The 24363-nt window shown below is 41.3% G+C and overlaps 7 protein-coding genes across 11 annotated transcripts; 4 read left to right on the forward strand and 3 right to left on the reverse strand.

Annotated features, from left to right (window-relative positions):
- Positions 1–290: 290 nt before the first annotated feature.
- Positions 291–1468, forward strand: LOC131688359 (complex I intermediate-associated protein 30, mitochondrial). The gene is made up of 2 exons (XM_058972568.1): positions 291–947; positions 1006–1468. Exons 1-2 carry the CDS (start codon positions 402–404, stop codon positions 1420–1422), a joined length of 963 nt encoding a protein of 320 aa, XP_058828551.1. The 5' UTR covers positions 291–401; the 3' UTR covers positions 1423–1468.
- A 165-nt stretch (positions 1469–1633) lies between these two features.
- LOC131688331 (probable cardiolipin synthase (CMP-forming)) lies at positions 1634–3153 on the reverse strand. 4 transcript variants are annotated; one of them, XM_058972559.1, is made up of 3 exons: positions 2954–3153; positions 2086–2892; positions 1634–2029 (listed from the first exon to the last, which is right to left on the reverse strand). In XM_058972559.1, the coding sequence occupies exons 2-3, from the start codon at positions 2818–2820 to the stop codon at positions 1772–1774; spliced, it is 993 nt and encodes a 330-aa protein (XP_058828542.1). In that variant the 5' UTR covers positions 2821–2892; positions 2954–3153; the 3' UTR covers positions 1634–1771. The 4 variants fall into 4 exon arrangements, with proteins under 4 accessions (XP_058828542.1, XP_058828535.1, XP_058828528.1 ...); XM_058972552.1 differs by having other exon boundaries at positions 1635–2029; positions 2958–3152; XM_058972545.1 differs by having other exon boundaries at positions 1635–2029; positions 2086–2895; positions 2954–3152.
- Positions 3154–4010: 857 nt separating this feature from the next.
- Positions 4011–5954, forward strand: LOC131688392 (zinc finger protein 728-like). 2 transcript variants are annotated; one of them, XM_058972605.1, is made up of 3 exons: positions 4011–4935; positions 5004–5088; positions 5141–5954. In XM_058972605.1, exons 2-3 carry the CDS (start codon positions 5015–5017, stop codon positions 5952–5954), a joined length of 888 nt encoding a protein of 295 aa, XP_058828588.1. In that variant the 5' UTR covers positions 4011–4935; positions 5004–5014. The 2 variants fall into 2 exon arrangements, with proteins under 2 accessions (XP_058828588.1, XP_058828584.1); XM_058972601.1 differs by having other exon boundaries at positions 4011–4749; positions 4812–5088.
- On the reverse strand, positions 5167–7206 carry LOC131688404 (oocyte zinc finger protein XlCOF19-like). The gene is made up of 2 exons (XM_058972611.1): positions 6936–7206; positions 5167–6870 (listed from the first exon to the last, which is right to left on the reverse strand). The coding sequence occupies exons 1-2, from the start codon at positions 7052–7054 to the stop codon at positions 6102–6104; spliced, it is 888 nt and encodes a 295-aa protein (XP_058828594.1). The 5' UTR covers positions 7055–7206; the 3' UTR covers positions 5167–6101.
- Positions 7207–7650: 444 nt separating this feature from the next.
- LOC131688375 (PR domain zinc finger protein 5-like) lies at positions 7651–12544 on the forward strand. The gene is made up of 4 exons (XM_058972583.1): positions 7651–9076; positions 9145–10006; positions 10062–10284; positions 10349–12544. The coding sequence occupies exons 1-4, from the start codon at positions 8912–8914 to the stop codon at positions 10563–10565; spliced, it is 1467 nt and encodes a 488-aa protein (XP_058828566.1). The 5' UTR covers positions 7651–8911; the 3' UTR covers positions 10566–12544.
- A 130-nt stretch (positions 12545–12674) lies between these two features.
- Positions 12675–15027, reverse strand: LOC131688384 (transcription factor grauzone-like). Its single transcript, XM_058972596.1, has 4 exons — positions 14987–15027; positions 14662–14915; positions 13776–14506; positions 12675–13714 (listed from the first exon to the last, which is right to left on the reverse strand). Exons 2-4 carry the CDS (start codon positions 14836–14838, stop codon positions 13192–13194), a joined length of 1431 nt encoding a protein of 476 aa, XP_058828579.1. The 5' UTR covers positions 14839–14915; positions 14987–15027; the 3' UTR covers positions 12675–13191.
- Positions 15028–18961: 3934 nt separating this feature from the next.
- On the forward strand, positions 18962–22519 carry LOC131688367 (ubiquitin carboxyl-terminal hydrolase MINDY-3 homolog). Its single transcript, XM_058972575.1, has 5 exons — positions 18962–19800; positions 20213–20680; positions 20739–20892; positions 20949–21246; positions 21334–22519. The coding sequence occupies exons 1-5, from the start codon at positions 19462–19464 to the stop codon at positions 21638–21640; spliced, it is 1566 nt and encodes a 521-aa protein (XP_058828558.1). The 5' UTR covers positions 18962–19461; the 3' UTR covers positions 21641–22519.
- Positions 22520–24363: the final 1844 nt, after the last annotated feature.

Raw genomic sequence — 24363 nt, forward strand, 5'->3', positions numbered from 1 at the left:
AACCTACGAAATCCTTAAACTTTATAAGTTTTCAGCCACTTTTATTGACAAATTCAGTTAAAGTGAACAATTAGCATACATTAAACTTGGATAATACATATTTTGTCGACATTTTTCAGCATTTATTACCAAACACCAAACAAACCAATTCGTCGCCTCAAAATGATTGAATGGCGCGTTTCCAATGAAACGTGCAATAATTTTCAGTAAATTTACTTAGACCACCCTAATACACCAGGCATAACAAACCAAACTATCGCTGGCAACTCTGCCGCAACTGTCAGTTCCTGTGTTTTGCTTCTCCTCATTCGCAATATTTCATTGTGTAACCTTATCAGGCATAGTAAATTATTATTTAAACCCTTTTAACCACTATGTAAAATTGTCTCCGGTACGATAAAATGAGCGCGATCTTCGCAACATCCCGCTTACATACAATAGTAACAGCAGCTACAGTCCAACGCTTGTATTCGCACCTCTCCCGCACGGCTGTTAATGGCGCAAACCGGACACCGCTACTGCACCCTAACCGGCAAGTTCCACTGATTCCAGCTAACGGTCTCTTTTGGGAACGGGACCCCAAGGGAGGCTATAACGCAGATCGGCCGAAAGTATCACGAAAGCAACTGCTCCTGGATGGGTTCCGAGAACTGAAAAAGGAATTTGCCCTCTTCCAGCAGGAATGGAAGGAAAAAGTTGCCAGTGATCCATTGTTGGTGTTCCGACCGGGCGAAACCGACGTGGTATTCAATTTCGACTCTAAAGACGAACTGGAAAAGTGGATTGTGACGACAGATAAGGACCATAATGAGGGTTATTCGGAGGCGAAATTTGAATTAAGTTCAGGTGGATTTGGACTGTTTCACGGGAAACTGGAATCCAGGGTGCCGAAAGACGGACGAATCAAACGGTCCGGCTATGCGAATATCAAAAGTCGAAGAATAAGGGTAAATTTCCGTTGTCGCTACCAATATACATTTTTTTTAAATTAAAATGTGATTTCAGAAATCCTTCAAACGAGAAGCGTTTTACGAATGGGAGCAGTACAACACCCTAGTCCTTAAGGTTCGCGGCGATGGTCGCTCTTACCTAATAAATCTCGCGGCTGAGGGCTATTACGATATCCTGTGGAACGATATTTACCACTATGTGCTTTACACGCGGGGAGGTCCCCACTGGCAGATAGCTCGAATTCCGTTTTCCAAGTTTTTCCTGGCATCCAAAGGTCGAGTACAGGATAGTCAGGGTCCAGTTCCTTTGAATCGTGTTTCTAGTGTTGGATTTTCGGTTGGCGCCCGAGGAGGACACGAGGGTGCGTTTCGGTTGGAGTTTGACTACATTGGTGTTGAGTACGATCCGTCGCATCGGGAGGAGTTTGCCTACGAGATGTACAAACAGCAAAAATATATTGTGGCCACTTAGAGATGGCAAGTCGACGGTGAGCCAATGGTAACGCTCTCACAGGTTAGTGGTTGTCAGTTGTTTATTGAAAGAAATTACCACTCTTGTCGTTCGTGATATTCTTCTGACTGTACCCAAGCATAGCTTTTTGTAAAAAAAAATACTTCAGATGATAACGGTAATCTATAACAAATGGAAAAAAAAAATCAAAATTAATCAAGGAAACCTACATTTTCTATATTTAAAGTGTAAACTTTATTAATCCCAATTTTATGTACAATTTCGACCCGATCAGTTTCCAAAAACAAAAATAATTTCTTTTCAAGATGGAACTAAAAAATGATTAAATTTACAAAGCATTAATTTGCTTTTATGGTTTCGTTTGCTGCGTCTTCAGTATTTTGTAGGTGTCCTTGTTTATAATGTAACTGAGGGCGGCCGCCACTGTGGTTACCCCCGTAAGATACCACAGTGCGTGAAGATACGGATGATCCACGTAGCTCCAGATCGGAGCTCCGAGAGTAAAAGCCACCGTGGCAAGTTGTACGGCAGTGTTAATCTTGCTGGTGAAAGTCGGCGCCAGTTGGGCGGTAGCGTGCGTTACGTCGAAGTAACGTGACAGTGTGCGCTGTAATTACAGAATCATTAGATAAGAAATCAGTTCTCTGAAACAAAAATAAATACCGGTTGAGGTAGACTAATATAGCGAATCACGAAACCGGCCCCAATCAGGAACACATCACGGAACAGGATCATTCCGGACAACCACAGTGGAAGAAGTCCCACGTAGCTCATCGAAATAACCAGCGTTCCGACCAGAATCTTATCCGACAGCGGATCCAGAAACGATCCGAGCCGGCTAGCCTGACTGGGCCAGTGACGAGCGATAAACCCATCCGCAAGATCGGTTAATCCCGCTACAATTAACATTCCCATAGCGAGGCTAAAATCCGATTGCACAATTACGTAGCCCAGGTAGGGGGACATGATGATACGACCGACGCACAGCAGGTTCGGAATTGTTGCGACGTTCTCTCGCTCAATTACTTCCTCCACTCGTTCTTTGACTTTATCCTTTCGCTCTCGAATATCCTGAATGATAACATTTTTCTTCTCCTGGAGAAGCTGCTTATTTTTTTCCAAAACATTATGCAAGATCTCTGCTCCTTCAACGGATTTTATGGGGAAGTCTTCCTTTTTCAGCGAAGACGAAAAGTGCTTATAGAACAGGACATTCTGATGTGGTGCAGTTATCCACCACTGCTGTCGGTTGTTTGTTTTCTGAGCATAATGTTGGGCCGGACTTAAACAAACACACTTGCGGAAGTGTCTTTTGAAAGTCTGACGCAGTAGCAACGATGTACTTCCGGTGGGAATAATTAGCTTTCCCGTTAACTGAGCGAAAATGGTTGGGAGCATTCCTGCTACGTTGCACCTTCCCGAAATATTTTTTTTGTATGTATAGTTTTTTTTCGATATTTAAAGATTAACCTGCTACAACAAAAAAGACGAAAATAACTTTCTATACGATTAGAGAACACTATTAACTTACCTACCATCGTTAATAATAGATTGTTAGCAGACCGGCATACTAAGTACCAATTAAACAAAAGATTTTTTTCTCACGAAAAATGGATTGAAACCAAAATAAGCACTTTCGCTTTCGGCCGAGACTTTTACATAATTTTGGTTGTTTTTTCTTTTATCTCGAGATATTACGGATGAAGACGAAAGCAAATGTCAAACAATGGTTGCCAGCTAAAATTGTTTTATTATACCAAGTCCTACACACAGAAAAAAATTAGTAAAAATAAACAAATTTTGGTTTCAAATGACAATTTTCTCGTTTGATATAGTGACAAACAAGATTCAGGTTTGATTCCATCAATACTGTTGGTTGAAATTACCAAGTAATTCATTTGTTGGATTTTCAGTAGCTTCAACAAATATTTCGTTTGAAACAACAAAATCATAAGTTTAACCGAACAAACAAGTTTGAAGAAACAAAAACAAATCTTTAGTGTCAACCAAAAGAGCGAACAACTCAAATTTAGTTGAAATTAAAGATTCTGTTGGTTTTTAACCAGGTGATCAGTTAGATCTAACAAATTTTATTTTGATTCAATAATGTTTCTATTTAAAATGTAAACAGAAGTATTAGTTCTCGACAAACATATGATTATGGCCTAAAAGCCAACTGTCAAAATCCACTTTGAATGGAAAATGTTTGTCGAGAGTTGAACTAAACCAAATACATGCTTTCGAAAAACGCCCATTTCAGTTTGAAACAGTCATTCGCCACGTTTAATATTCAACTAAACGTTTTGTTGATTCAAAAAGGCCTGATTCAGAAGCGTGTACTTTATATTAAATACACGAGGACCCGAATCCCGTGAAGCGGACCCTACACGAGCAGAAATATTGACAATATATCAATTATTGATCAATATAATGTTCGTGTAAGGACATTTTGAAAATATTGATTCCGTAGAATTCAAATGGGATTGACGTATTGAAGCAGTCTTCACAATAATTTTATCGACAATATTCTTGTCTCGTGTACTGGACACGTTTTCCGAAACTAGCCTTTAGAAGTATACTATAGAAAGAGTCGAAACCAAGGTTGGTAACCCTAAACCGTGCGGCCAAATTTGCTTTTTTCCGCGTGTCTTTATTTAAAACATCGTCTTTGGCCGTGTAAACGTTTTGTTTACCTCCTATTCAAACGTCAAAACAAAACGGCATAATCTCAATCCCAACACAGCTGGATGAGTTTATGCAGGAGTTTTATATCGATCATGAATCGACCAAATGGCCGAAGTCGCAATGATATCGAATCGAGAAAAATAGCTTTGAAAATTCGGTTCAGAAAATTAAATCGTATTTTAACAGTGTTTGCATACTGCGCCTTCAAATGTATTGAAACACTTTGAAACAATGCTAGTTTTCGGAAGCATAACTAAAATGTTTTATATAATAACGTTTTCGTTGATAAAATTGAAAACAGATTATTTCGCCGAGTGTTGTTATGAAATGTTGATTAGGCCATTTTTGAGTCGCCCTCTTGTTTTGACGACTCTCAATTTCGCCCTGCAGTGTCGCCAAAAAACAAAAATCAAATGTGGCTTTCGCCGTGCTCGCTGGAGGGGAAAATTTGTTATTCCCCCTGGGCGTAACAAGCACTTAGTTTTTGTTTAGGGCGATTCTGTTTACGGACCTTGTAAACAATGATGCTGTCAATTTCGCCTGTATACACTACCTTAGAAATGCAGAGGCGTAACCCGCCTGGCTTTTTGTTTACAGTCGAAAGTCGGATCCGCCGTTTTGTATTTTATTGATTTTCATGAAGTGTGAAATATTTATAAATGAGTTTTTATATTTTTTATAAAGTATTTTTACTCCTCTTTCAGATATTAATCAAATCTCTGTTTGTGTATATTTGTTAGTTTCGCCCATTTGTCGGTTCACGATCGATATATTATGTTTATTCAATAAATAAGAAATATTACAATATTCTAGAATATTGTCTTGCAGGTGATATGACAATATTCTAAGTTCTAATTTATGACATAGTTAATAATAAATTTGTGCGTGGTTTAAAGTTGTGCAACATATGAATATGAATACGAACGTCCTACCGGATCATAAAAATAAACAAATTTACAGCGGTGTAAAAGATAAACAAGGGTATGTTGGATCTTTATACTATTTATTTTTGTACTAAAATGTATCATTGCAGAGATTTTTGTTTGCAAACTCCCACAACGCAGTCTACAGAACAGTCCAACCACATAAATGAACTTTGTAGTCCAGATTTGAAAGCAGGACTACGCGCAGATTCCCGAATGGAATGTGACGGAACTGGCAATGATGTGGACTGTGATCTGAATTCGGTTACACAACATGTCAGCTGTGAAGCAAGCAAAAGTCAACTACTTCACTGTCCTGTGTGTGGCAAGACGTTCCGTTACCCCAGCCAGCTAGAAGAGCACCGAAAGCGTCATTTTGAGGGCGAAAGAAAGTCCAAATGCGAAATATGCGGAAAATTATTCTTCACGAATCATGAACTGGGGATTCACATAATTGTTCACGCTACTGACTACAAGCACGAATGTAGAATATGTGGTAAAAGGTGCAAGCGGCGACAATCTTTTGAAAGACATATGAGCACACATGCAGCGGAAAAAGTTAAACCTTTCTCGTGTAGCGTTTGCGGAAAAGCAATAAAATATAAACACGGCTTGAAAGAGCACATGATCACGCATTCAGACAAACGACCTCATAAGTGTACGATATGCAGCAAAGACTTCAATCGATATAGTATTTTGAAAAGGCACATGGTAATACACTCCGGCGAAAAACACTACGAGTGTGAGATCTGCGGAAAGAAATTCTCCCAGGGAGGTCACCTATCCCGGCACATGGCCGTTCATACCGGTAAATATCCCTACGAGTGTGATATCTGTGGTAAAGGGTTTCTGTTGAATCCTGTACTCGTGAAACACAGGCTATCACATACTGACGAGGGGTCGTTAGTAGGAACTGATATATGATAAAATCTCAACACATTACCTTCAAATGAGTTTAAAAGTTGGACTCTTCAAACAAATCAAAAAAGGTATTTTTTATTATCATACATTGCCTGTAGGATCTATTTGACTACAACATCTGATAAATATATGCAGTTTCCGACCTCACATTCATTTAGCATGGTTTAGTTCATGCTGGCGCATTCGCCTGTTCTCGACAAATCCCTTACCACACGTGGTACATGTAAACGGACGTTCCCCAGTATGGATGGCCATGTCGTGATGTACGAGCTGATATTTTCTACCGAAACCCTTCCCACAAATATCACATCTATACGATTGTTCGCCGGTGTGGTGTATGCGCGCGTGCTCGTTGAGACTAGTTCGGTGTTTGAATTGTTTGTCACACAGGCCACACTTGTGAGGTCGTTCGGTTACATGTGAGGCCATATGCCCGGTCAGCAGATCTGTTCTGTTGAACTTCTTGCCACATATTTCGCACTCGCCGACGGTTTCGCCAGTGTGGGTTCGTCTATGATGCATCAGTGTTGTGCGTTGTTTAAATGCTGCGCCACAAATGTCACACTCATGCGGTCGTTCACCCGTGTGAGTTAACATATGTTTAAGCAGATGGTCATTCGTGCCGAACCTTTTTGTGCATATCGAACACGGGTAGGGTTTTTCTCCGGTATGTTTGCGGCTGTGGTAAGTTAGATCGCTTTTAAAACCAAATTCTTTCTCGCATATTTCACATGTCCAGGTGTTTTTGCGTACATGGGTAGACTCATGTCGAGTTAGAGTGCTTCGCCTGGAGTAGCTTTTGCCACATATGGAACATTTATGAGGACGTTCGCCGGTATGGACAGCCATGTGCTCCGTCAGTTCGGATGTTCGAGTGTATTCTTTGCCACATATCTCACAGATGTTTTTCGATTCGACTCTAGTGGTGGGTGAAAAAAAAAACAATAATTTGTGGGATGCAAAGTTGCACTTTTTTCTACTCACCTGTAGTCTACGGTTTTTGAGGCCTCAAACTCAATGTTTGGTGGATTTATCGGGTATTCCACTTCCACAACAGATTCAACATCATTATACGGAAATTTATAAACAGAATTTTTTGTCATAATCTTTTTAAAAAGTTTTATCAAGCACAATCGACACAATTAGTTTTTCTTGCTGTAGAAAATCTCTAACAGTGCTTCAATCATTTCATCAATAAATTAGGAATAAAATCAAAATAATGATTGATATTTAAAAATATTTAACATTAATGTGGTTTTCGTTTGAAGCGAAACTGAGTCAGTTCCTAACCCCAACTGCTGTCAAAATGTATGAACTGACAGCAGTTGGGGTTAGAACCTGACTCAGTTTCAGGTTCAAGCGAAATCGCCATAAGATATTTGGGTCCCCTACCACTTGTTCGAACCACAACTCGCCGAACAACCCATAGATTGTCATTTGACGGTTTGAGAAAAAAGTATAATAAAAACCAGCCCACTGCCATGGAGGCGTCTCGGTTACAGCCAGTATCACGACCATGAAAATCAACACAATTTCGGATTGAATCAAGCGCTGTATTTCGTTACGATATATTGATTTTCTTAACTATATGGCATCAAATGGTCCCGAAAGATGCAAAACGTCGTTTGAAATGCTTGAATAATGTGCATAGTGCCGAAAATAATTTTTTATTTGGGGCTTTATAGTTATAATGCCCCATACATGCAGGTCGCTGTCAAGCTCCATATGTTGGTACAGTCGTGATTCGCTGGTTGGGCCACACATTTGTCCAACTAACGAATTTGATTCGTTAGTTGGACCTACTGACAGAAGTTAAAAACTCTCCAAAGGAGACGTTAGTAGTGTAATTGCATCTATTCACAGCTCTAATAATTGTCAGATTGATTGTCAAAGTAAATTTGACATAAGATGTTGACATTCAGATGCTTTTTAGTTGGGCAATGGTCCAACTAGAGGAGGTCCAACTAAAAAGCGGTCCAGTTGAAAAGTGTTCAACCAGCGAATCACGACTGTAGAGGGCTGATGTAAAAGCGTGCGGTATTCTAATCGTCCAATGAGGGACAGTCGACCAGATTTTAATCAAGCCCAGTAAACGGAAAAGCGACTTGGTGGCTTTGATCAGATGCATGCGAGCGGTAGGTTATTGAAGCTTTGTTCTATAGGCTATCCGCCGTAACTTGCCGTTTACTGTCAAAATGGTGTGAAAAGTGTTTGTCCCAAAACGTAATTTTTTGTCATTTCTTGTAATGGAACACTTTTTCAGTTTTCTTTAGTCATCTCTCACCAGAGTCGAAAAAGGTTTTTTTTTTTTGTTTACCAAAATCAGGCGAAAATGACGAAAGCACAACGCTACTTTATGAACCACTAGAACATGGCGAAAACGAAAATGAGACAACGGCTTACGACAAAGCATGCGTGTTAATTCAATTTCATTATTTCCTCCACGCACTCGTTTTCGCTTTGAGATTGAGAACGACATTAGTCCCTTCGATGTTGAACATAGTGCTGATACACTAGTAACGATATTTACTTGTTGTTCGATTTGGTGGAAATACGAGATAGCGATGATATTGGACGACTGAAGCACTATTGGTGTATATATTTCCCGTATTTGAGGTGTTCTAGTTGCAGCTAGCACATCAAAACTCTGAATACTTTCCGTGCTCATTGTAAGATGCGTGCAATCATATGAGCGGTATTCTACTTCCGAGCTCCAATTGATAAATGCTTTATAAGCCAATTAGGATAAGTTAGTTTTGTAGCTTTAAGTTTCTCGATTACAATTATTAGCTATTCAATCAATCACTTAAAGTACAGAGAAAACGTTATTCTTACTAACGAGTGTCGTCCTGCCTACCACGTGCACTCGCTGTATTAGATCTGACCATGCGCAGTGCCAGTCCAGTCCTTGTGTCATCCCTTTCGAAAGAATCACATAAATACCAAAAACATTTGCACCTATGAATCTCGCAAAAAAGCCGATGGAGCCAGATCGCCACGTTATCAATGATCCACACCAGTGTCGATTATGTCTTCGAGTATGCGACGATACGTTTCTGGAGAGTATCTTCTCCGAAAAAGAATACAGTATTGCCCATCAAATCTTCGAATGTACCTCAATACGGGTGAGTAGTGGTTTATATTGTTATAACTTCTCTGCGTAAAAATGACACCCAGTTTCGGCAAATCGTAGGTCACCAAGCAGGACAACTTAACCAAGATCTGTAAGAACTGTGCCGCCCTGTTATCCATCACCACCGAGTTTCGAAACGCATGCTTCAAGACGAACCGTCTACTGATGGAAGATTTTGTCATCCTGGAGGTGGGAGAATGGACCGAAACTGCTAATCGTAGCACGCTGCGAGACTGCTCGGAACTGATCATGATGCACAAGCAACAGGTCGACTATCTGTACGCCAGTATTGTTCCGGACTCGGAATCCTATCTGGCGGGATCGTTGGAAATTGAACGGGAACTGTTTAACTCAGCCAGCGCGGAGAAGGAACATCGTTCGGGTCAAAAGGTTCGAGCTAGTGACCGAGATGTTGAAGACTCTGCCAAAGACTGTGAGCCCGAGGAACCCGATCCGGAGATCATCAAGGAGATTACAAAGTTCCTGGAAGGGCAACAAACGACCGATAGCAATGAGTTATGTCAGATATGTCTGCTGGATGTTATCAAAGAACCAGACGCGTCGTTACGTGGTTTCAAAAGGTACTTGAAGAAAATAAACAATGACAATCGACGACTTTGGATATGCGAAATGTGTCAATTAACACTAGAACTGTTAGTAGTCTGGCAAGATTTGGCTCAAAGTAACAAAAACAAGTCGCTTATATCGAAGGCAGCGTTTAAACTGAAAGGAATCAAGGAAACACAGCGGCATTTGCTGAAGCAACTACAAAGACTGAAAACGGATTTGGTGAGAACGACTGGGAAGCAGCAACCAACAGCAAAAGAATCTAAAATCAGCAAACGAAGAAAAGTCGAATGTCATATTTGCGGGAAGCAATACGATCACTGGAAGCTAAAAGCACATCTCAATGAGCATGAAAGTAGGTGTTTTAGGGCAAGTTTTGTATTTTAATGCGTCAAGGTATTTTGTTTTAGACAGGAGGCCCTACGTCTGCGATCAGGAAGGATGCAACAGGGCATTCCGAGGAGTTGATCTACTGAATCGACACAAGAAGCTGTTACACTCGGACTATTTCTACAAGAGCTGCCCGGTTTGTGAACGCAAGTGTAAAACCCAGGGCATCTACAAGACTCATATTTCCTACCACGAGGAACCTAAGCTTCCCTGTGATGTGTGCGGGAAGTTGATGAGGAATAAGTAACATATTATATCGCTGTTTTAACGGATACAGAACATTTACCTGTAATTGTGCATATTTCAGGAGAAGCATGTGGAAACATCTGAAATCTCACGAAAGTCCGGAGCAGCGGAAGCATGTCTGTGAGGTATGCAATAAGCGTTTCGCTGTTGCCTATACGCTTCGGGTTCATAAACGTATTCATACGCAGGAGAAACCTTTCGCGTGTAGTTTCTGTGGGAAACAATTCCAGTATAATTGTCTGTTGAAAAACCATGTTGGAAGATATCATAATAAATAGATAGATATCAAATAAACATCAGGTTGTTAACTGTGCGGAAAAATGCGAAGTTATACACTGCTTGTGATTAGTAAGCCCAAGCAACCAGAAGTTCGGATAATACTTAAAAAGCACACTTTAAAGTTCACATAAAGTTCTTAGCGAACTTTCAAGCTGCTTAAACTTTAATGGAACTTGAAAGCTGCTTAAGCCGCTATTAGTACACAAAACGTATCGCAAAATTACTTAAAACGGGAAGTTTATGCAGCTTCCTTATACGCACTTTTGGTTGCTTGGGAGGCTACGAATGATTCAGTCGAACGAAACAAACTATGAAAATAGATAAAGCCGACAAGGCTAGTGGAAATCTGAATTGAATTATACAGCCAACGTTTGATTTTTGGTGGAAAACAAATCGTTTACATGGCAAATTCTGAGGTAAACACATCACTCCACAGGACTGGCAGCTCGCAGCCGACGCTCATGCAGGTATCTCTCGAAAGAGGTTCCAGCGGCAGACATCGTCAAAGCCTTTGACAGGAAGTCACGTCACCAATTACTGGTGTGACCTACAATGGCACCTCCGGAAGATAAAAGTATCGATCGCTAAATGGGTCGATCGACATAGCAGGATCGAACAGAAAGTCCCTTTACGATTAAGGGTGGGCTACACTGGACCTAACAGTCTGTGTAACATGTAACACCAGAACGACGGTCGAGCATCTCTTGGACGACCATGCGGAACTACAGGACCTGCGCCAGCAGCCCAACCTACCTGGTTCCATTCGTGACAACCCGTCAAATAAAAACCCAGATCGGGACGATGCCCTGTTGTCAAAGATGCAAAATTGTTTGGCTCCATCTAAGCCTTAATATCTGCGTGCGGATCCTCTACCTCAATCTGACGGGGTCCTGGAAAGGTTTTCACCGCGGTACATTTCTCTCGTCACATTGGAAAAGACCAGAAGCTTCCCTCAACGTCCCATACTTTCATCAGCGTAGGAAGAGATTTTAATGCTTGTGCCTTGGAGTGAGATATCAGGTTGACCAAGGCAAGAGATTACAACCTGCCCTGACTCAGCTGGATGTAAGGTTGTGCAACGAAGGTTCCGCTTGCACATTCCGTAAAGGTAATCCATCATCGACGTAACATTCTGCAGTGCGTCTACACCATTGATCGGCGACATTGCATTGTAACGCGGAGAGTGAGGGCTGGCGAACGGAAGTGAAAATAAGGACTTCGACCAGGCCTTTTTGTGAACCCACTTCATGCTTCGTTCCAATTTCAGATGCCGATGAGCTGTTGGCAACATTGACGAGGGCGTGTGACGTAACAATGCCGAGGAACTGCGTCCAGCGTACTGGTGGAACGAAAGGGTCAGCGTCCTGTAAGCTGCCTACCTAAAAGAAGCCAGCAGACGCGTTCAGAGAGCATGATCTGAGGCAGTCAGAGAAGAGTGTAAGGTAACATTCCGGGTGGCTAGGGTTGCTTAGTAAGTCCACCTGATACAAGGAGGGGCAACGCTTACCGTGTCGCGATGACCAAGATCAAGGATCGACCAACGTCATCCGAAATGTGCGCTGACAAGCTGAAAATTATCATGGAGAATCTTTCCCCGAAGCACGACCCAACCGCGTGGTCGCCTACACCGTACGTTGATGCAGAAGGTGCTGGTGACAATCGAGTCTCCTACGACGAGCTCCTTATAGTAACGAGAGGGCTGAATCAAATCCTTGCCCGAACTAATCCATACCCAAGGTCAAAAGAGTTGACAAATAGTAAGATCCCCATATGCCCTACCAAAACAATTTGATCTGTCCGCTTGTAAGTAGGAGCACACGGCTACCAACCAGCCATGAAGATATTCGAACCAATGAGAATGGATCATACCAGTCGAAGGCCACAGCTCCAGCGTTATCCCGTACAGTTCCTGAACTGTTTTAGCTGGAATTATAATTGAAAAATGATAAAGCCCAGGTTTTTCGTGTTTCATGACCCCAACAGTCCCAAGAAAAAATAGTTTTGGAATTTGGAATACGGTAGAAAAAGGATAATCAAGAGAGGGTTCAACGTATACTTTACTTACTGAACTAATAAACACCAAAGTTTTAGATTAGAAAAAGTTTAAGTATGTGAATATCTTATATTTTATTTACAAGTAACTAACGTAATTACGTACAGCAATCCAATGCTATAAAACTCGAAGGGCTGAGTTTTACTTTTTTTAAATTAGTCGAAGAAATAGTTACTGTGTTTACATCGACAATCCTCGAAATAACACTAGCGAATAAATGGCACGAAACTGTAGCGTTAACAGCGAAGTATATTTACAATATATCGCTAACAAGGAGCAGGTCGCTGATTGCACAGAAGCCGTGTTTTGATACTAAATTCTATCAATACAACTGATACAAATAAAATCTCGCAACAAAAAATGCTTGCCTTGGGTTGGATAGATCTTGGTGTGATTTCCTATCTTCATATCCTTGACCTGATACAAACCTGTACTTACAGATTTTCGTAACCAATCAGGTTACAAATTATATAAATGTTAAGAATTGTCGTTTCCTCAAATTCGTCGACAAATGATTGTAGCAGTGAAGTCTTTCTAATCTCCCAGAAAAGTAATGGTATCATTACCAACCATTATTCCTTTTTGATGAGCACCCTCTCCTTATTGGCAAGCCACTCTTCGTAGTGCATTTTCTTCCGGTGCGAGTGCATATTGGCATTCGAGTTGAACGTTTTCGGACAGTGCGGACAGGTGTACAGAACCGCTCCACTGTGGGATGCCAAATGTTCCTTCAGCGTCAGTGCCCGCTTGAAAGCCTTCCCGCAAACATTGCAGGTGAATTTTGCCTCCGAGTGGGCAAATCGCATGTGGCTCCGATGCGCAAATACATTCGGTGAATCTTTGCCGCACAGTTCGCACCGAGTTCGGGGTGAGCTGTGACGTTGCATGTGTTTGTTCAGGTAGTTTTTCTTCATCCACAGCGAACACAATGGGCACTGACTTCGTTCGATGGTCGCTTTCGGGTTATGGTCTTGCAAATGGCGTACGAACAAGGACCGCTGGTTGAAACCCTTCGCACACGTGTCACATACAAATTCGAAGTGTGACGCGTGGGCATTCCGCACATGTGATTTTAGTAAAGATTTGTTTCCGAAGCTGTTGAACCAATAATAATTATACAGAATTATACGAGATATTTAACAAAAAAAATACCTACCACTTCTCACACTCCTCGCATTTGAACTTCTTGTTTTCCATCGCAAGATGATAGTTTTGGTGCAGCCCGAAATCGGCCTCGGTGACGAAAGCTTTCGGACATTTGTCACACTTGAACGCCCGTTCCTCGTCCGGGGTGTGAATTTTCATTTTGTGTCGCCTGAGACTTTCGTTATCCAAACAGTTCCGTTTGCAAACGTCACACTGGTAGTGTTCGGGATTGACGTGCAGTAGAATGTGCTCGAAAAGGCGAGTCCGCTGGTTATACCTTTTGTCACAGCAGAATACATAGGCGCGGCGTTGATGGATCGCCGTTGAATGGGTCTGCAGTTCGGTAAAGGAAGGAAAATGTGCCGAACACTGATCGCAGCTTGCGTTAACGTATTTTGCGATCAATTCGTCGTCCTGTGCGATCCTATCAGCTAATTTCATTCTTTTTGGTCTGTAACGTTTACGTTGCTTTTTCTTCTGTGCGTTGTCATTCGCATTCACTGGGTTGACCTGAACGTGCAGCAGCGTTCCGAAATCGACTCCATCTGATGATTCTTCCAGTCGTTCTACCTCATCGAATGACGTTTCCGTTTCGTTCGCAGTCTCTTCCTGTTTAACGGGAGCAAACGAAAATTGACATTTGTTTTCGTGAGTCTTTTCGACTTCACAATAGAACTCATGAAATTTTTCAATTTTTGTCCAACAGCGAGAACAGATGAAGCTTCTAACTAGATCTTCAATCTGAAATTAATAAAACAATGAATTGGTAATGCGCTGAACGTTATTACCAGATAATATAGGTGATTGCAATCTTAACGAATACATCCTGTCTACACTCTGTATCGGTGCAAGAAAGGATTTTTTTGAAAGTCGTTTTAATTACGTTCAAAGCTCACCTCGAACCAAAAATATTTGGCAATGATCGTCCCACGGTAAGAGCGGCTCTGTGTTTCAGCATTACTCTCTGATTCTTTCATGACATCGTCGATGTCTTCCACGATTCGGATCAGGTCAGTTGCATGCTCCAGACAAACGTAGCAGCTGTCGGGTGATTTTTCGTCGATTTGTGACATAGTTTTGATTATACCATTCTCACCGATGAACAGACAGTAGGGCCACAAATGCTAACAAACTTATATTAGAATATTATCTTAAAGAAGACGTACATATTTCATTAATAACAATGATGATAACATTACAGAGTTTATTGTGATTATTTACCTCTTAGTCGGAAGGCAGATTTTTGTTGACGTCAAACGACGTATAGCAATACACTGAACAAAAACAATAATTCGTCAAAAGGGCGAAATGCACATGTGCACATTTCTTTTCTATGTGTGAGTGCGATTATCATTTTTCTTCGATGAAGCCGAAAAAACAAGAGGATATGGAGAAGAAAAGCACAAACAAAATGACGTAGTCGGCCTTTCCGTTGCCTTCATCTTGCATCTAATGGACGCTGAAACCCAACCAAACCCCCACTGAGATGCCCGAAAAAATGTTTCAAACTCGTTCAACTTTGGTCCAACGATGGACGCCTGTTGAACGGTTATTTGGACGTCGTACATCGTTGGTCCACACAGAAAAAACTTTAGTAAAAATAAACAAATTTTGGTTTTAAATAACAATTCTCCCGTTTGATATAGTGACAAACAAGATTCGGGTTTGATTCAATCAATGCTGTTGCTTGAAATTACGAAAAAAAATCATTTGTTGGCTTTTCCAAAGGCTCAACAAATATTTCATGTGAAACAAAATCATGATAAGTTTAACCACAGATAACAGACGTTTAGGCTAGAACAAAATATCTTCAAAAACCTGTGTAAACTTTCAAATTGATAAACGTTGGAAATCCGTGTTTCACTATTACCATCTGCGCAACTGTTTGCTATACGTGTTTGGCAGCTGCACTCTAACTGCATTGCATCGATCATTGCGCCATCTACAAACGTTTGCCAAACGTGTTTCAGACGTCTGATTTATTCGGAATCTCAGTAGCGGGTATTTACTAGAAAAACTCTAGTAAGAGAACTGCGGAGAGAAAAACAGCATTTCTGGCGACGTATGCCCCGGCATTGTATGGCAACACGTCCAATGTTATAAGGATAGGTAATGTTCGTTTGGATTCGTTTTTTGACAGCTAAACGCGAATCCAATCGATCCAAAATGGAGTCTCCGCAGTTCTCTTTCTAGAGTTTTTCTAGTATTTACACATGATTCAAATCGAGCCTAAACGTCTGTTATCTGTGGTTTAACCGAACAAGCAAGTTCGAAGTAACAAAAACAAATCTTTTGTATTAACCATAGGAGAGGACAACTCAAATTTAGTCGAAATTAAACAAAGATTCTGTTGGTTTTTAACAAAGGGATCAGTTAGATCTAAAAAAATATTTTGATTCAATGTTTCTATTTAAAATGTAAATGTGTAGAAGTATTTGTTGAACTAAACCAAATACATGCTTTCAAAAAACGCCCATTTACGTTTGAAACAGTCATTCGCCAGGTTTGGATTCAACCAAACGTTTTGTTGATTCAAAAAGGCCTGATTCTTCTGCGTGGATCCAAGGAGCGTCCTTCATTGGATGATTTTGAAACCGTCCGTTCTTAAGGGACCATTCCGTAACCGGTTTGGAATACTATACATGATTTCTAGTGCAAATGCAACCGATTCCGATTGACCAGGTATTTGAACCGGTTCCGGAATGAACTGGTAAAATTTTGACTGTAAATTCCATTTGTTTCGTACACTTCAATCTACAGTCGTGCTTCGCTGGTTGGACACTTTTCAACTGGACCGCTTTTTAGTTGGACCTCCGCCAGTTGGACCATTGTCAAACTAAAAAGCATCTGAACGTCAAATTTACTTTGACAATCAATCTGACAATATCTAGAGTTGTGAACAGATGCATTTACACTGCCAACATCTCCTTTGGAGTTTTCGACATTTGTCAGTCGGTCCAACTAGCGAATCAAATTCGTTAGTTGGACGGCCCAACCGGCGAATCACGACTGTATATGAAGATGAAAAAAGCGTCCAAAAGCTGCTAACCCACATTTTGCATTTTTACAGGAAATGGAAAAAACTTCCGCATTTCCAATTTAACACTGTTTTTTATTGTTAAAATACACGATTTTATTAGTAGTTCATTGACCCATGTTATGTAGAAAAAATAAGATCGTTACATGAACTACCTATGAATTCACGAGCATTTTCGTAGTTCGACAGAGCAACCCCGGGTATATCTAGCGTCCAAAAGGACGTAACCCACAATTCACACGTCCTTTCCTTATCTTTCGGTTTAGCAAAGATATAAACTCAAGATATTTCCCATGTACCATCCAAATAAGCCCCTCGTTGAATCCGGTTCACCGTCAGAGTGACAACTCTATAAAAAAAACAAAGCGAGGTTTTGGGTAAGACAGCCGTCGATCTTTGGGTCGTATCTATGACAATAGGTTGTTGTGAACATATGAACCAATTTTTCGGCAGTAAAATAACAAACCGCGAAGTTTCTTTAGTTCTATAATTAGTGAATGTATAATGAATTTTCCCACTAATGTGGATCATTTTTAAACAATACAGAAGATATATATCCCATGGAATCTTGTATCAAGAGTTCGCACTATATTTTGCGTGACAACCTAGTGAAAGTTCAATTCAGCGCATCTATCTATTTTAAATTGCAACGTACATTATCCATTTGGAAAACCAACCGATCTGCAATGGTTCAGGTCATATATCCTGAAAAAAAAACCATCTGGTTGTACTGAACCATCATTTCTGAATATTTTGTATGGGACATAGTAATCTCGAATTTATCTTTGATTCGGTAACCGTGAACCGGTGAACTCAATAATTTTATGCTTTTGCTGGCCCCTCGTTAACAGGCGTCGGCTATTTATTTGAATGCGTCTACAAGAGGCTATGGTTACAACTCAAACAAACTGGGAAAAGTTCGCGTACAGTATATGATCATAATGTCAAATGCCAATCAAATGGCTAAACATCTGAAAATATTAGACTGGTCCATTATCTCACAACAAATAAGACTTGAAAGAGCGAAGAAGAGTCTCGCTTAGCTGAAAGCGGTCCAATTCCGAATATCGTATTTTTTTGCGAACAAAACATTTCAAATTGGGCCATTTTCTTAAACTCTCAAAACGATAAGATTTACTTGACGCCATAAATAATGATTAGGACCGCTGAAATAGCAGATAGGCCCCGCAATCGTTTTCATCGAGCCTTGCGTCAGAGTAAATGCAACGTATTATCGGGAACGTGGTCTGGACGGTGCTTTGAAACCGTGGACAGACAAACATTTCAAGGCTCGGTACCGTTTCACAAACCACGAATGAACCAAGAAGGACTAAAAACCAACGTTCTCAATTTTATTTCGACCACACAATAGCTCTCGAATTCAACATGTGCGAATCCAATGGATCATGGACCATTTTGGAGAGTAAGGTCCGAAGTGAAAAATAAACGCTAAAGAAAGCCAGCTTCCATGAGTGGACCGGCAAGAAGCTTGCGATTCGTTTATTGACCGTCTCAAGACCATAGTCAAGGTAAAAGGTAATCATAATGAGCGAAAGTTATTTTATTCTGAATTTTTCAATATTTTCGCATATTCTGCATTTTAAAATAAACAAAAATAATTTTACAAACCGAATTTATGACCTTTTTAGTTGGTTATACTTCGAGTGCTGGACCCTGTAATATGGTAATGCAATAAAAAAGTGCCAGTAGTTACTTGATTGCCTCAACTGTGCATATTAAGTAAAATCCACCCAAATTCATATTGTGATATATTTTGATAATTTTGACCGATACAAACAAAACAAAATGTAAAAAAATAAATGAAGCATGTGCAGATCGTACTTTTCAGTGATAGTTTGGTTACTCGCACTTTGAAAATAAATACTATGTTCACACTACAGAGTTAAAACATGTTATAATAATTAGTCACAAGAAAAATGTCATCAAGATAGCGTTAAAACAATAACTCGTAGTCTGAACGTAGTATGTTTTTATTATCCCAGCTTGAAACTATTATTATTGCTAGACATTAAATTTTGTCCGGTACTGTAGCTCCATTGACCCAAACATAACAGAAATGCTGCCATCTGGCACCGCTGCTTGACGATAGCGATTGCGTCACGAAAGATGCATGTTTACATTTCGAAAGGACGTTTGACGTTAGTGCATCCAGATTCCAGACCAACAGATTCGCTGTCATCGGTATTGCGTACACAAGAGGACATTTTTATAAAGAAAAAATCGCGTTTTTTGTGTATATTTGCGGGCTTCAAAAGCACAGTGGAAATATTTGCAAACGAGAAAACGAGCGGTGAGAAGAGCGAAGGAAGCAGTGCACCGTGGTGTGACGCAAAATCTGGCAAGAAAAATCGAATTTTTCCTCTGCCAAGCAAAGTTGGCTGCTACCAATATTTCGCCTTCTGGCAGCAATAATTCGCATCAAAATCGGCACCATTCTCGGTTACTGTGGATCAAGCCCCGGAAAGTTTAGTTTGAGCTACGGCAAACAACTTTCTCGGCTGCGAAACACGACTGCTTACCCGTCGAAGTGTTGGGCATTTTGTGTGCAGGATTTTTCATCCTCTGCCTCTGCGTCGCTCTGACCTTTGGCTTTTTAAGGAATTGGATTTCGAAGGCCATCCGCGGGGGTAACACCACAATGGGCGAACACTCGTTACCGGGGCAGTCGTCAGCAAGCGAACAACAACAACCAGTTCCGGTAGCACAGTCAAGCGAATCGGCTGGTACATCTGGGCGGCAGCAACATCAACAGCAGCAGCAGGGCGTACAGGATCTACGGGAAATTTGCCAGCTGCTTTGGGGATCGTCTATCCGGCAGGAAGTTTTTCGTCGCTGGTCCCAGGGGTTCGAGTTCAGCGAGAGCGAACCGTCGGCACTGGTTCAGCGTGATGGAGGGCCATGCTGTGTGATTGCACCGGTGCAGGCGTACCTGCTGAAGATTCTGCTAATGGAGACACCTGGGCACAGTTTTAGTGATGTAAGTGTGAATAATTAGTTGCTTTTGGTTGGGTTGTATAGACTGGTCTTTCGTAGTTTCTGATCGGTCCAGTCAATTCAATACTCAATTAGTGTTAGAGTTCAGCCTCCATTGCGAAATATATTCGGTTTCAGGTTGCTCATTGTTTTCCAGAAAGTGACATGTGATGTCATCAATGTGCAAAACAGAGTTTTTGTGGATGATACTCTATGTGGGTGGTAGAGTAACCTACGTAATATGTTTCCTGTTACAACAGGTAGTAGTTAACGGAACTCTGGATTCATTGTATCAGTATTGTTCCGGACGGATTCCTGTATCTGTCAAATAATATAACCTTCATTTGTTTACAGAACTAACCTTCTTGTCTTGCCCAATCATTCGAAATTCACCATTGTCCTATTGTTCTTTCCAGCTGACCACGGACAAGTGCAAAGCACTGCTCATTCAAGCCATCTGTCAAATACTGACCAAGTGCAAAATGACTAAGTATCGAGTTGTCAGCCTAAAACCACGGCAGAATCCTGTGCACGCTGGTGGCAGCGTTTGTCCCGTCCCGGAGACCGATGGCGATTCGGAGATGGTTGACGCGTTGGAAAATCTTCCCCCGAACGAGGACGTAGTCGAAGTCGGTGTGGAAGCGATGGCACCTGCAGCAGATGTGGCTTCCGATTTGGTTAATCAGAATACTGCTGCCGCTTCGTCGGATGTTGGGCGGGCCGTTGCGCTTGAACCGTGGACTGCAGAGGCGTTTCACGAGAGGCTAACCGTCACCGAGCTGGAACGGATCGATGACGTAGAAAAGTATTACGCCGGACACTTCCAAGTGCTGGCCGATGAGTGCGGTGTTCTACTGCTTTTGTATACGGTTCTATTGACCAAGGTACCAAGATTTGGTGGTTTTTGTGGTAGGACTAGATACAGTCTGAGTTTCGTTTTAGGGTCTTGATAACGTTTTGAGTGAAGTGTCGGATACTTCAGAACCACTGATACACGGTACCTACGGTTATGGTAGCCAAGCTTTGATCAATCTCATGCTAACCGGGCGGGCTGTTCCGTACGTCTGGGACAATGAGCAAGACGTCGGCGGGTTGAGTAAGTTCTACTTAACAATTTTAGTAGATCCCCAAATTAATCATCATCATTTCCAGAACTGAAAGGCATCACGCAACAATCGGACATTGGCTTCATAACTCTGATGGAACAGATGCAGTACTGCACCGTTGGATACTTCTACAAGAACCCGAAAAGTCCGGTTTGGGTGATGGGCTCGGAAACACATCTGACGGTACTCTTCAGTAACGAGAAAAGGCTAGTTTCGCCGGAGACGCCAAGCGAAGTTGCTCGACGTGTGTTTCGACAGTTCGATACCGAAGGCAGCAACTTTATACCGAGTCCGCTACTGCAGGATGTGCTGTGCGCTCTGGACCTGGTCAGCGAACCGGAATAGTGAGTATGAAAATTTAGCACAAAGATAAAGTAATCTTTAATCTCTCTTTCTAACCATCTCGATCAATCAACTCTGTCCTTTTTCAGCGTGGATCTGATGCGCAAGAAACTGGACCCCGAGAGTCTCGGTATCATTCTGCTGAACGAGTTCATGTACGAGTTCTTCCCGACGGAGAAAAAATCAATACCGGACACATTCGATCTGCTGCACTACAACGGTATTCCCAACTCGAACTGTGAGAATCGGGTACGCTACGCCAAAGGGCACGCGATCCTGCTGGAAAGTGACGTGCGCATGTGTAACCCATCGGACCCAATGTTAACCTGCCTGCAAACCAAATGGCCCAATATCGAGGTCAACTGGAACGACTCCCGGACGCCTTCACTAAATTGACCGATCGATGCGTTGTTTTCGTTGATTGCGTGTTAGAGCAGAGGAGGGGGAACCCCTTTTCCGCAACACACACACACACACATACAAATACGACAAAGCGCGCGCTCGTTTTGTGTGCGGCGTGGTGTTATCCTTTTACAATCCGATAGGCTTCGATAACAATCTCCCATTCCTCCCCCAGAGTTACTGTTAATGGTGTACATTGCAAAATATTTCTTTCCGCAGAATAATAATAAATCAGAATGATCAGGCCGTGCTTTGCGTAGTGCTGTGTAGAGGGGGAACATGTCACTTTTCCATTAATTTGGACCAAAATCCCTCACACATCTCTGCCGTGCATGGCCCGATCATCAGTTTTAGACATAGAAGGTATAATACTTGACTCAAACATTTAAAAAAACACACCCACACAGCTGGAGCAAAACCCATCACACAAACTAATCTCAATAGATAACTGGACCCAAAGTAGCTGAGAGATCACTATTAATACAACAAAAAAACAGTAGTACCTACTAATAGACACAGTTCGTTTAAGCGTCAGATAACTCATCAAAGCAGAATACAAAAAAATACCACAAAACCAAATAAAACACACTCTTAACTCTAACCAACAACCAAAACCAGAGACCAGAATACGAATAGGCACCGCCGGGCGCTGGGAAGAAGAAAGAATCGATATTGAAGTGACCTGCGAATGTGTGTACTACACACAGTGTAATGTGTTTTAGTTTATTTCCTCACGAGCGGAATATGTATTCAGCAAAAACGAAAAGAAAAAAAAATCGTAGTAGGAAAAAAAATAAGAACCCCCGAGAACGAAATCAAAGATATGTACCGTGGAATGATCGAAAATATATATATGAAAATTATTAACAGATACCCTATCTTCGGAATGCTTTATTTTTCCAAGTGTAATAGATGGAAAGAAATGTAACTGGAATAAGATACTTAAATATTCATACTAAAAATAAACTACAATATTCTTATTATTTTTAGGTCCCAGCATAATAAGCAGTTTACCCGATAACGGGAATAGAAAGGTTCTAGTTGCCACAGTACCCAGTTTGGTTTGGCGAACTAAATGCAAACTCTCAGGCGGATGGCTGCGTTATTTGCAATCAACATCAATCCGCCATACGCTAGGTGTTGGTTTACCATTGGCATACCTTCTGATCGCCATCATTTTAAGAGGTTACTCTACTGAAGTGAACGGAAAATAGGTATATTTCGGAAATTTAACGCAGTAAAGAAATAAATCAAGATCATTGTAAAATACACAAAATAGATTTCCACCGGCGCGTTTTCCCTGGTTTTTGACGATGAGCCCTGGTACTATAAATCTTTAAACTTGGAGCTCAGTTTTCCAAACCGGGGCTTCCAATGATCACAATAGACCAGATGGTTTTTGGCAGCCCAAGGGCGCGTCCTCCGGGCTGGTGGATCGAAGCTTAGGAAGATAAGTGCTAGTGCTGAACCGAACCTGCTGCGCGACATTGCATACCTCAGTCTGATGATTGGTGTTTTTTCGTTGTAGTCAATACATGTTCTCTATTGTCTCACTGGAACTACAAGGGTTTTTTACTAGTTCACTTGGGTGTTCGGTTTGGCTGGTCTGACCGACAGAGGGTAGATTTCTGGCAATTTTCTCACCCCGAGCATCTACCGGTGAAGTGCGCTACAGTTGCGGTCAGCAGCACAAACTGCTTGATATATTCCATCGGTTCGTTGACACTTTTCACAAAGTATTGTCGAGGTCGCCGCACCTGCGCTACGCATATAGTACCAGGATGTCGACTATTCCTTGTTCCCCTTATTCTCGCGACAATTCGACTAATTTGATCGGCGGAGGCGGAATTTGGAAGGGAAGGGTTGTAATATTGTCAATGATAATTTTTAGGCAAGGAAGAGAAGTTGCTTGGAGAGGATTCGCTGAGTTGAGGTAGGAACTATAAAAGGGAAGGGATTCGATCTCGTATAGGTGGCGATTGGGTGTACCCCATATGGCATAATGGACGTTTGGCATAACGGATTTGGCATAAAGACTTTTGGCATAATGGACATTTGGCATAATGCTTATTGAGAGGTAGGGACATTTGGCATAATGGACATTTGGCATAATACCTATTGGGGGTTAAGGGACATTTGGCATAACGGACGTTTGGCATAATGGACATTTGGCATAATATCTATTGGGGGGTAAAGGGACATTTGGCATAATGGACATTTGGCATAATGGACATTTGGCATAATATTGGGGAGTGAATCCAAAATTATCATAATCAACTTTCGTCATATATATGATGTTTTATTTTGTTACTTGTTTTGTTATCAACAGAAAATAAATATTTTTCATATTATGTGAATCACGCAATCTGTAAGTAGTTAGATGGATCGCAAAGAAAAAATTATTAGAGATAGGTACATTTGAACATATTTTTAATAGGTTAAAAGGGTCCTTTGGATTACGTGATGTAAAGCAAGTGAAATTTCCTAATTCGATAGCTTGAATAATGGGTAACATGTAAACTGTACATTGTACAGTACTACAGTAGAATACAGAAGTATAATTGCGTTCTTTGTAAAGAAGGGCGAATCACTATACTTTTCATATATTCTTTATTTATTAATATGCACAGAATAGTATACATATTGCGCGCACGAAAGGTTCCTCCATGCGCTTCGCACGCGCTGACGTGTAGAAACTCTTGCAGCCAAACCCGCGT

The sequence above is a fragment of the Topomyia yanbarensis genome, chromosome 1 (genome assembly GCF_030247195.1).
Source record: "Topomyia yanbarensis strain Yona2022 chromosome 1, ASM3024719v1, whole genome shotgun sequence".
NCBI lineage: Eukaryota > Metazoa > Arthropoda > Insecta > Diptera > Culicidae > Topomyia > Topomyia yanbarensis.